Consider the following 12,917-nt stretch of genomic DNA (forward strand, 5'->3'; position numbering starts at 1 on the left):
ACATACATACGTGTGCACACATGCATACATGAGTCATCTCTAACCCGTACATTGCCCCTGCAGGGCAGGTCTTAGTCCTAACATCTTACAGAGGGCGACACTAAGGTTCAGAGAGGTGGGATAAGCAGAGCTCAGGACACTAAGGAAGAGACCCTGGATTTGCGTGCAGGCGTGTGAGGCTCCCAATCGGAGCTCTTTCTGCCTCACCGTGCTGCCTGCCCTATGAGGACAGTGCCGAAGGCAGCACAGAGGATGGACTGAAGAGAGGGGAGCCCCATCGGGAAACTGGTGGCTTGACAACTTTGAGATGAGACAACACGATTGTCTGTATACCAATGTTGTATTTCCAGGATTGAGTATATGACCCATTAAAAGGGTTTATTCAGAATCTGAGACGGCCACATCTCATCAGGCTATATTTTAACTTGCCATAAACAACAGAATAATATATTCCCAGAAAGATCAAACCTGCACGAGGCTTGACAGATATATAAACTGATAGCAGACATGGGACAGAGTCAGTAGAGACAGAGCTCAGCCTCTCCTCATCCCAGTTTAAAAGTAGGAACCCAGAACCCCAAATGTTAAAGGACCTGCTGAAAAAAATGTCATTGGGACTAGAACCAGTTCTGCTGACTCAAGTATTCAATCCCCTACTGCTCTGCTCATGTCATCCTGCCAGGTTTCCACTGTAGTAAATAAATCAAACCAAAGTAGGGCATGAACAATTTTAAACACATAAATTAAAATTTAAACTTTTCTTAAATTGATACATTGCACTCTATCTTGCCAGAAACTCTCTAGATTTTTACAAGCAGAGAATACAGTAGAACTCAGACGACAGTACCTTCTCTTTACTTGATTAATGGCAAATTAGTTCCTGTTAACCAGCTATAAAGGGGTTGCCCATCAGTGACAGCATTATTGAAGGGTATCAATGTATTTGCTTAAAAAATGTGAGAAATACTAAGACCTCAGTCAAAACCGTAACTGAAAAGAAATACCTTGGTCTTGTATCACACAATCTGTAGTGACCAGGGGAGGGATCTGGCCTCTGGTGTTGGTGGTATAAACCTGTCCCCCTCTGGTGGCTCTGTCATTCTCGATCACCTGGATCTGATAAATAAGAGATCAAGAGCAAGTTAACGTAAGTTAAGACTTCCCAACCTTCCCCTCACACGATTCACACACACACACACAAAGGCATTTTCTAAATCCTTTCAGCTCATTTCAGATCAAACTCTCGTTGAGAACCCACCATGTCTTCAGTCCCACTTTTGCTTACTTTCACAACTTTATGCCAGTAGCTTCCAAATTCTATTCTGTAATGCTCTTGAGCTCTGACCTGATCTTTTGGAGAACTCTATTTTTATTCAATTTGTTTCTTGGACCCATCGGTAAGAGTTTTTTGGGAAAAGATTCTCATAGGATAAGAAATTGAAAATACCTTTTTTTTTTAAAAGAAAATACTTTTTGAAGTTAAAGGAAACTCTAAAAGGCTAAAAATAAATTCAGGAGAAATTATTTAAAATATATAAGCTGAAGAAGACTTAACTTTTCTCCTCAAATCCCTCTTGATCTTCAATTTGCCTTTCAAGTTTCCTCCACCACACCCCTGCTCCTTGAGACATAAGAAACAAACAATATCGTGTTCCCATATGATTTTTGCCTATCATATAGAAATGAGAACAAAAGTCCCTATTTTCTTTTTTTTTGGCTGTGCTGCACGGCACATGGGATCTTAGTTCCCCAACCAGGGATTGAACCCGTGCCCCCTGCATTGGAAGCTCAGAGTCTTAACCACTGGACCTCGAGGGAAGCCCCTTTAAGTTTTGTCCTTTAATTTGGAAACATCTTATATTTCTCTACTGAAACATTTATTGATGAAAACTATAGAGACAAAACATTGTCTTTCTGTTGTAACTGTCTAGGGATTAAAATAATGAGCAAAATCTAGTTGCATGGAGTTAAGAAGGAATTCTAATAATAAAAGGATCTTTCTCTTCCTCTTTATCTTCTCCCTGTCCTCACTTCTTTCTTTATAGGATAAAAGTGACAAGAGATAAGGGAGTAAAACAAAAACAAAAACAAAAGGAGGCAGTAAAAAGAGGGAAAAAAGGGGAGAAATGAGATGAGTGCCCAGACTGCAACATGTAGCTTGGAGGATACAAAGTTTTTGTGGTCCTAAAGAAACTGTTAATGTGAGGGGAGATCAAGATGGCAGAGTAGAAGGATGTGGAGCTCACCTCTTCCCACAAACACATCAAAAATACATCTACATGTGGAAGAATTCTCAGAGAATACCAACTGAAAGCTGGCACAAGATCAAAGCTGCAAGAAGGATCCCCATGTAACCAAGTAGTACAAAAGGGAAAAATCAAAAAGGAAGGAGGAATTGGGATGAGACCTGTGCCCCTGGGAGGGACCTGTGAAGGAGGAAAGGTTCTCTCACCCTGGGAACCTCCTTCCCCTGCTGGGAGGTCTGCCAGGACAGAGAGAGAGTTAGAGAGGCCTGGACTTTGCTCGGGAGGAGTGTGTAGGTTCTGGCTTGCTGGTAGGCAGCATAGAAAGGGACCAGCTCTGAGGGCTGCCATGCTGTCCCACTTCCTAGCCTGAGACATGTGCCTCCTGGTGTGCACAGTGGCTGGGTCTTGAAACATAAGCTTCAGTGGACAGACCCAGGGAGGGGACTCAGTTTGGCTGCACAGAGGCAGCCCGAGGAGCCTGGAGTGTGGTCGGGGATGCCACTGTTGGTGTGCGCAAGATGGAGCACAGGTCCACCACACAAGCCCCATTATCAGCATGCTCATGGCAGGTCATGCCTCTGGTGGCAGTAGGCTTTGGCAGCAGGCACACACCAGAGGTGGGGCTGACATCCCAGTCAATTATCAGTGCTTCTACAGTGGGGGAAGGTCCAGGGGGCACACCAGCAGTGGTGGACTTTGTGGGCAAGCACACCAGGTGGTGGGTGGTGTCACAGAATCCTCACAGAATTGCATGTCTGCAGTGGAAAGCCCCTGGGGAGGAATATACAGTGCCTCCTTTCCCAGCGGGAGCACTCCAGTCCCACCTATCTCACATCACAGCTTAGAACTAGATCTAGGGGCTTCTACTACAACAACTGGGGAGCTGACCCTGCCCATGACAGGGCTGTGACAACCACATAGCAGAGAGGAGGCCCCACCCAATATCCAGTGCAGGCTCTGGTCACCACAACACCGAACACACCCCATACCAAGGGGACAACAGCCAGCACACTCTGAGGAAAGACGTGGCAGACATCCATACTAAAAACAGCCCTTATATCAAAAATACTGGACTCACACAGTCTACACAAGGACACTCGCACATAAAAAAAGCCCTTCAAGACAACAGTAGATAACTTTCTCCTGAATTCATAGAGTCAGAGAAATTTAAAGTAAAATGAAAAAGCAGAGAAACTACTCCCAATTAAAAGAACTGGAGAAACCCCCTGAAAGAATAAACAATGAAAAAGACAATTCCAGTCTACCAGATCCCAAGTTCAAAAATGAGGTAATAAAAATGCTGAAGGAATTAAGAAAATTTATCTATAGAAATGCAGGTCACAGTAACAAGGAACTAGAAACTATAAAGAGGAACCAATCAAAATTAGACAACTCAATTGCCAAGATAAACACCAAGCTAAAGGCAATGAATAGCAGACCAAATAATGCAGAAGAACAAATAAGTGATCTGGAAGATAAATAATAGAAATCACCCAATCAGAACAGCAGACAGGAAGACCAATGTAAAAAAAAAAAAAAAAGGAAAAATTAAAGGAACATACAAGATCTACTGGATAGTACAAAGCATGCCAACATACATACAATAGGGGTTCCAGAAGGAGAAGAGAGAGAAACGAGGATCAAAAATGTATCTGAAGAATTTATGGCTGAAAACTTCCCAAACCTAAGAAGGAAACAGATATCCAGGTACAGGAAGTACAGAGGGTCCCAAACAAGATGAACTTAAACAGACCCACAATGAGACATAACATAATTAAAATGGCAAAAGTTAAAGATAAAGAGAGGATTCTAGAGGCAGCAAGAGAAAAACAAAGAGTCAGTACAAGGGAACCCCCATAAGGTTATCAGCTGATTTCTCTGCAGAAATGTTGCAGGCCAGAAGGGAGTAGTAGCATTATACATTCAAAGTCCTGAAAGGGAAAAACCTGCAACCTAGGATGCTCTACACAGGAAGATTATCCTTTAGAATAGAAGGAGAAACTAAGAACTTCTCAGACAAGCAAAAACTAAAAGAAGATAGCAATACTAAACCTAATCTAAAAGAAATATTGTAGGGTCTTCTCTAAGTAGAAAAGAAGCAAGAATCTATAGGAAAGGGAAAAACACAATAGAAGGGGCAAATATATAAAAAGATTGAAGATCACTTAAATAAGCCAGTAAGAAAATTTTTATAAAAGCAGTTATAACTAAAATGAACAGCAAAAAAAAGTAAACATGAAGATGTAAAATAGGACATCAAAATCACAAAATGTGGGGGAGGGGCATAAAAAATGTAGATATTTTAGAATGTATTTGAACTTATATGACTATGAGTCTAAAGAAGGTAGAAACAGTTATGGGTTAACATACTTGAAAACCAGGGTAACCACAAATCAAAAACATACAATAGATTCACAAAAAACAAAAAGAAAGGAACTTAAACATAATACAAAAGAAAACCATCAAATCACAAAAGAAAAACAAAAAGAAGAAAGGAACAAAGAAGAACTACACAATGAACTGCAAAACAAGGCTTAAAGGGGCAATAAATACAATGCTTATCAATAATTACTTTAAATATCAATGGACTAAATGCTCTGATCAAAAAACATAGAGTGGAAGATTGGATTAAAAAAAAACCAAGAACCTATAATATGCTGCCTACAAGAGACCCACTTTAGGGTGAAAGACATACATAGATTTAAAGTGAGGAGATGGAAAAAGATATTTCATGCAAATGGAAACGACAAGAAAGCAAGGGTTGCAATACTCATATTGGACAAAATAGACTTTAAAACAAAGGCCATAAAGAAAGATAAAGAAGGACACTATATAATGATAAAAGGATCAATACAAGAAGAGGATACTACACTGGTTAACATATATGCACCCAATATAGGAGCACCTAAATACATAAAACAAATACTAACAGACATAAAGGGAGAAACTGAGGGGAATACAATAACAGTAGGAGAGATCTTCCAGAAAGAAAACCAATAAGGCAACAGAGATCCTAAATCACACAATAGAATAGTTGAACTTCATTGATATCTACAGGACACTACATCCAAAAAACCCAGAATGTACATTCTTTTCAAGCATGCATGGAACATTCTCTAGGACAGACCACATACTAGGACAAATTTAAAAGGATAGAAATTATTTCAAGCATTTTTTTCTGACCACAATGGTATGAAACTAGAAATCAACCACAGAAAGAAAAATGAGAAAAAAAATGATTACATGGAAACTAAACAATATGCTACTAAAAAAACCAATGGGTCAACAATAAAATCAAGGAGGAAATCAGAAAATACCTCGAGACAAACAACAATGAAAACACAACCATACAAAACCTATGGGATGCAGCAAAAGCAGTTCTAAGAGGAAAGTCCATAGTAATACAAGCCTTCCTCAAAAAACAAGAAAAATCTCAAATAAACAACTTAAACTACCAATTAAAAGAATCAGAAAAAGAACAAACAAAACCCAAAATGAGCAGAAGGAAGGAAAGAATAAAGATCAAAGAGGAAATAAATAAACTAGAGATCCGAAAAAGAAAAAAATCAATAAAACCAGAGCTTGCTTTTTGAAAGGACAAACAAAATTGACAAACTTCTAGCCAGGCTCACCAAGAAGAAAAATAAATAAATTTTAAAAATAAATAAAAAATGAAAGAGGAAATATAACAACCGATACCACAGAAATACGAAAAATCATAAGAAAATACTATGAAGTTATATGTGAACAAATTGGACAACCTAGAAGAAATGGACAAATATCAAGAAACATACCGCCTGCCAAAACTGAGTCAAGTAGAAATAGATAATATGAACAGACCAATCACTAGAAGTGAAATAGAATCTGTAACTTTTAAAAAAACTCCCTGCAAACAAAACTCCAGGAATGGATGGCTTCACTGGGGAATTCTACCAAACATATAAAGAACTTACACCTATCCTTCTCAAACTCTTCCAAAAGACTGAAGAGGAAGGAACACTCCCAAAGTCATTCTATGAAGCCACCATCACTCTGATATCAAAACCAGACAGACACTACAAAAAAGAAAATTACAGGCCAATATCTTTGATGAATATAGATGCGAAAATCCTCAACAAAATATTAGCAAACTGAATCCAGCACATAATAAGGATTATGCACCATGATCAAGTTGGATTCATTCCAGGGTCACAAGGATTATTCAACATATGCAAATCAATCAATGTGACAGACCATATCAGCAAAAGACAAAAACCACATGGTCATCTCAACTGATGCAGAAAAAGCATTTGATAAATTCAACATCCATTCATGATAAAAACTTTCACCAAAGTGGGTAGAGAGGGAACGTATCTCAACATAATAAAAGCCATTTACGACAAACCCACAGCCATTATAATACTCAACAGTGAAAAGCTGAAAGCCTTCCTGCTAGATTCTGAAACAAGACATGGATGCCCTCTCTCATCAGTTCTATTCAAAATAGTACTGGAAGCCCTAGCCACGGCAATCAGACAGGAGAAAGAAATAAAAGGTATGCAAATTAGAAGGACGAGGTAAAATTGTCATTATATGCAGATGACATGATACTCTATACAGAAAACCCCAAACACTCCACACCAACACTATGAGAACTAATAAATGAATTCAGGAAGGTAGCAGGATACAAGATTAATATACAGAAGTCTGTTGCATTTCTTTACACTAATAATGAAATATCAGAAAGAGAAAGTAAAATGGAAAGATATCCCATCTCTTGGATTGGAAGAATATTGTTAAAACAGCCATAGTACCCAAAGCAATCTACAGATTTAATGTGATCCTATCAAATTACCTATGACATTTTTCACAGAACTAGAACAAATAATCCTAAAATTTATATGGAACCACAAACAACCCAGAATTACCAAAGCAATCCTGAGGAAAAAGAACAAAGCTGGAGGCATAACTCTCCCAGACTTCGGCCAACACTACAAAGCTACTGTAATCAAAACAGTATGGTACTGGCATAAAACCAAACACAGCTCAATGGAACAGAGTAGAGAGGCCAGACATAAACCCACACACCCATGGTCAATTAATCTTCAACAAAGCAGGCAAGAATATACAATGGAGAACAGTCAGTCTCTTCAGAAAGTGGTGCTGAGAAAGGCGGATAGCCTCATGTAAATCAGTGAAGTTAGAACACTCCCTCACACTATATACAAAAATAAACTCAAAATGGTTTAAAGACTTAAATATAAGACATGACACCATAAAACTCCTAGAAGAGAACATAGGCAAAACATTCTCTGACATAAATCATAGCAATATTTTCTTAGATCAGTCTCCCAAGGCAAAAGAAATGAAATAAAAAATAAACAAATGAGGGCTAATCAAACTTAAAAGCTTTTGCACAACAAAGGAAACCATAAACAAAACAAAAAGACAACTGACTGGGAGAAAATATTTGCCAACGATGAGACTGACAAGGGATTAATTTCCAAAATATACAAACAGTTCATATAGCTCAATATCAAAGAAAAAAACAACCCAATCAAAAAATGGGCAGAAGACCTAAATCGATATTTCTCCAAAGAAGACATACAGATGGCCAAAAGGCACATGAAAAGATGCTCAACATCACTAATTATTAGAGAAATGCAAATCAAAACTACAGTGAGGTATCATTGGTCAGAATTACTATCATCAAAAAGTCTACAAATAATAAATGCTGGAGAGGGTGTGGAGAAAAAGGAACCCTCCTACACTGTTGGTGGGAATATAACTGGTGCAGCCACTATGGAAAACAGTATGGAGTTTCCTCAAAAAAACAAAAATAGAGCTACTGCATGATCCAGTGATGCCACTCCTGAGTATATACCTGGAAAAGATGAAAACTAATTCAAAAAGATACATGCACCCCAACGTTCATAGCAGCACTATTTACAATAGCTAAGACTTGGAAGCAATCTAAGTGTCTATCAACAGATGAGTGGATAAAGAAGATGTGGTGCCTGTATACACACACACACGTATATACACCATGGAATACTACTCAACCATAAAAAAGAATGAAATATTGCCATTTGCAGCAATGTGGATGGACTTAGAGATTATCATACTAAGCAAAGTAAGTCAGACAGAGAAAGTCAAATACATGATATCACTTATATGTGGAATCTAAAAAAAAATACAAATGAATTTATTTACAAAACAGAAATGAACTCACAGACATAGAAAACAAATTTATGGTTACCAAAGGGGAAGGGGCAGGAGATAAACTAGGAGTTTGGGGTTAACATATACACACCACTATATATAAAATTGATAAACAACAATGATTTACAGTTGTATTTATAGCACAGGGAACTATATTCAATATCTTATAATAACCTATAATGGGAAAGAATCTGAAAAATATATATATATGTATAACTGAATCACTTTACTGTACATACACAATATTGTAAATCAACTGTATTTCAACTAAAAAAAAAGAAACTACTACCAATATGAAAATTGTCTTCCCCCAAGCTCTGAAACGTTACCTGCTCCATTTTCCCTTCCCATCTCATCCAATCCAGGCCCCACCTGGCATTGATATCATTGGTTTTTACAGCATATCAGAGACAGACTTAGCCTGCTTTTAAATCCATGCATTTCTGTCTTTTTAATTTCATAGGATTTGAATTCTTATTAAATTAAGGATATAGAATATGCTCCAAACACAACTACTGTTAAGATACAAACGAGACTAAAAGCTACCATGGGCAGAGACAAGAAACAAACAGAAAAATCAAAACACTGTAATTACACTCTACATTTCAACCACAAGGTTCATCTGGTTCATTAAAAACTGGAGTAGTTTACATTTACTGTCATCATTTCAACCAATGAAGTGTCAAATACGAAAGCAAGGTAAAAGTCATAATAATGTACATATTGAACATAGATAGCTCTCAGTCTTCAGATAGACTCTACTTCCAAAAAGTTTATTTTAAATTAGCCATTTGCAACTCACAAAGCACTGCCTCCAAAGAAACAATGTCATTGGTGGTAATTACATTTCTAAATTAATTCACATCTTGGCTAGAATACTACAAAGGGAGTGAGAAATATAACAAACAGTTCTAGTAGTTTCTAAAAATACAGGGTTTTTTTTTTGGTTGTTGTTGTTTTTTTTAAACCTCAAATCCATATTCTCGGAAAACAGCTTAGAGATAAAACAAAACACAGAAATTTCAATAGAGATTGTGACTGTGTCTCAGGTCTTAAAGGGTTTCAAATTTGGTGACAGTGACTCCTGATAATGCCAATCCTACTTCAAAATGTATAGATTTCTTTTTCCGCCACTAGAATTACTTTCACACATATCTGCTATGAACAGAGTATTCTAGTTTCACAAAATAGAATCAGGAAAGAGAAAAAAAGTGATTCTCTTGAGATAAATGAACAAAAAGGATAAGGGAGAGACAAGATAATAAGATGCATGTACACATCTAAGGCAGGCTGCCTAAAGCAGAATTATTTGCACTTGGGCATGGTAAGAGAAAGAGGAGAATAGGAAGATCTCAACTGCTGATACAAAGAGTGAGGAAGAGTTTGATGGTGATACCAGTGTCCTCACTTCCAAAATATGGCTAAGACCACCATCCAAAAGAGTTGTAGTGAGCACTTAGCTCAGGGCTGGAATGCAACAGGAGTTCGGTAAACATGATTTCACATCTTTCTTTCCAGAAGGAAGAATTAATTTAGTTAGCAAAAGCATCCTACTCTGGTAATAAGAATATAAAAACAGGCTCCATCTGGTATTGCTATTTTATTACTTTTAAGATAAAAATAATATTGGACTGACTTATATGTGCATATTTTAAGGGTCTTGAATAAATCACATCACATACTGCTTATTGCTTTTGTTGTTAACATTCATTCATTGAACAAATATGTGAGCACATACTCTGTACCAGGCCCTGTTCTATGTGTTAGGGGCACAGTAGTGAACAAAACCAAATCCTTGACCTCTTGGAGCTGACATTCTAGTATGGAAGACAGGCGATATATAAATGCATAAATAAGATGCATCCTATGTCAGGTAATAAGTGCTGTGGATATGAAGTGATATGGATGGGGTGCCAGTGAGATGGGGGATGAGCAATTAGGACGTGAAGGAAATGCAGGATTGAGCCATGCCCTGTATGTATGTAGGGGAGGAGAATCTAGGCAGAGGAAACTGCAAGTGCAAAGGCCTTGAGGCAGGAGTACGCTTGGCGTGGCTGAGGAATAACAAGGAGGCTGGTGTGACACAAAGCAAAGTGATGGAGAAGAGTGGTAAGAGAACAGGTCAGAGTGGCGTGCGTGCGTGCGTGTGTGTGTGTGGGTGGGTGGCAGGGGGTGGGCGGTGTCAGGGGTGGCAAATACGGTAGGGTCTTACAGGCCTTTGTAAGAACTTTGGTTTCTAACTAGAGGAGTATTGGAGGGTTTGTTATAAGCCGTGACATCATCTGACTTAGAATGTGAAAGGATCACCCTGGCTGCTGTGCAGACTAGAATAGCAGGGAGACCAGTTAGGATGCTCTTATGATAATCCAGGTGGGTATAGATGGTAGAGGCTTGGACCAGGATGAGCACAAAAGGCAGAAGCAATGGAATTAGCTAAAGGACTAAATGTGAGAAAGAGAGAATCAAGGATGACTCCAAGTTTTTTGGCCAGAGGACCTGGAAGAATGGGGTTGTAATCTAGATTTCAAGGAAAAGGTCTTGACTAGGAGTATCTACGTTCTCAGTTAAAGCCATGAGAATGAGTCATCGAAAGCGGTACTTCTTGGGCCATGTTTTTGGGGTTTTTTGTTACTGCTTTTTGGTTTTTTTTTAATTTATTTTTTGGCTGTGCTGTGTGGCTTGTGGGATGATAGTTCCCTGACCAGGGACTGAACCCGGGCCCTCAGCAGTGACAGTGTGGAGTCCTAACTACTGGACCATCAGGGAATTCCCTAAAGTGGTACTTCTCAAACCTTAGGGTGCCTAAGAATCATCTGAAGAGCTTGTTAAAACAGATTCCAGGGCCCCATTCCTAGAGATTCTGATTCAGGTCTGGGGTGGAGCCTGAGAACATGCATTTCTACTAAGCTCCAAGCCAATGTTTTTTTTGTTTTGCTTTGTTTTTAATTTATTGAAGTATAGTAGATTTACAATGTTGTATTAGTTTCTGGTATACAGTAAAGTGATTCAGTTATACATATATATATATATATTCTTTTTTATATTCTTTTCCATTATGGTTTATTACAGGATATTGAATATAGTTCCCTGTGCTATACAGTAGGACCTTGTTGTTTATCTATTTTATTTATATTAGTTTGTATCTGCTAATCCCAAACTCCTAATTTATCTCCCCCATCCCCTTTCCCCTTTGGTAACCATAAACTTGTTTTCTATGTCCGTGAGTCTATTTCTGTTTCATAAATAAGTTCATTTGTATCATATTTTAGATTCCGCATATAAGTAATATCATATGATATTTGTCTTTGTCTGACTTACTTCACTTAGTATGATAATCTCTAGGTCCATCCATATTGCTGCAAATGGCATTATTTTATGATTTCTATGGCTGAGTAGTATTCCACTGTATATATGTACCACATCTTCCTTATCTAGTCATCTGCTGATGGACATTTTGGTTGCTCCAGCCAATATTCATGTGCCATCCTAGGAGCACACTTCGAGTAGAGCTGACTAGAGGGTAAATGTCGATGGAGAAGGGGACGGGTCCAAAGACTTTGGGACACTTTTAGCACGAGGAGTTTGCAAAGACAAGGTGAAACCAACAAAGGAGACAGGAAAGAGCCACCAGTGAAACAAGCAGAGATGTAAAGGAGTGGGTGGTGTTGCCATTACACTTAAGATAATATTGGACTGATTTGTATGTGCGTATTTTAAGGGTCTTGGATGAATGACACAATATACTGCTCATTGCTTTTGTTGTTAACGTTCATTCGTTCAACAAATATGAGCGCATACTATGTACTGGGCACTGTTCTATGTGCTGGGGACACAGTAACCTCACTGAAAAGGTGTTTCAAGGAGAATGGAATAAACAGACGTGTCAAATCTGTTGCTGACAGGTCAAGACAGAGGAGATCTGAGAATTGGCCACAAGATTTGGAAATGGGAGGTCACTGGAGACCTGAACAAGCATAGTATTAGTGGGGTTGTAGTGATAAGATCTAAACTGGAACAGGTTCAGGAGGGAATAGGAGGAGATGAACCAAGACAGTGGGTAAAGGCAACCCTTCTAGAGATTTCTTGCTGTAAAAGAGAGCCACAAAATGGGGAGGGAACTGGATAGATATGGGGAAGGGACAAAGGAGGCTTCTTTCATTAACAGTAAGAGGTATTTCGGGAGGTTTATATTCTGATGAGAATGATCTAGACAGAGAAAAACTTAAGTTTATCTTCAAATAAGTAAAAATAATGCAGCAGAGAGAGGATGTGATGGTTAATTTTATGTGTCAACTTGGCTAGGCCATGGCACCCAGTTTCAAATACCAGTCTAGATCTTGCTGTGAAGGTATTTTTTAAAATGCAATTAACATTTAATCAGTAGCCCTTGAGTGAAGCAGAGTACCCTCCACAGTGTGGGTAGGCCTCTTCTGACCTGTCGAAGGATTAAGAGAAAAATGCCGAGGTCTC

General features: G+C 38.4%; 1 protein-coding gene across 2 annotated transcripts in view; it reads right to left on the bottom strand.

The window, feature by feature from the left end:
• SEC24D (SEC24 homolog D, COPII coat complex component) overlaps positions 1-12,917 on the bottom strand; it is a 109,569-nt gene that overhangs the window by 74,540 nt on the left and 22,112 nt on the right. For both annotated transcript variants that reach the window (XM_081226235.1, XM_081226234.1), the window contains exon 7: positions 1,005-1,116. In XM_081226235.1, the coding sequence (XP_081082361.1) occupies positions 1,005-1,116 (112 nt within the window). The remainder of the gene's footprint in view (positions 1-1,004; positions 1,117-12,917) is intronic.

Source organism: Mesoplodon bidens, assembly GCF_964165515.1.
Source record: "Mesoplodon bidens genome assembly, chromosome: 1".
NCBI classification, from domain to species: domain Eukaryota; kingdom Metazoa; phylum Chordata; class Mammalia; order Artiodactyla; family Ziphiidae; genus Mesoplodon; species Mesoplodon bidens.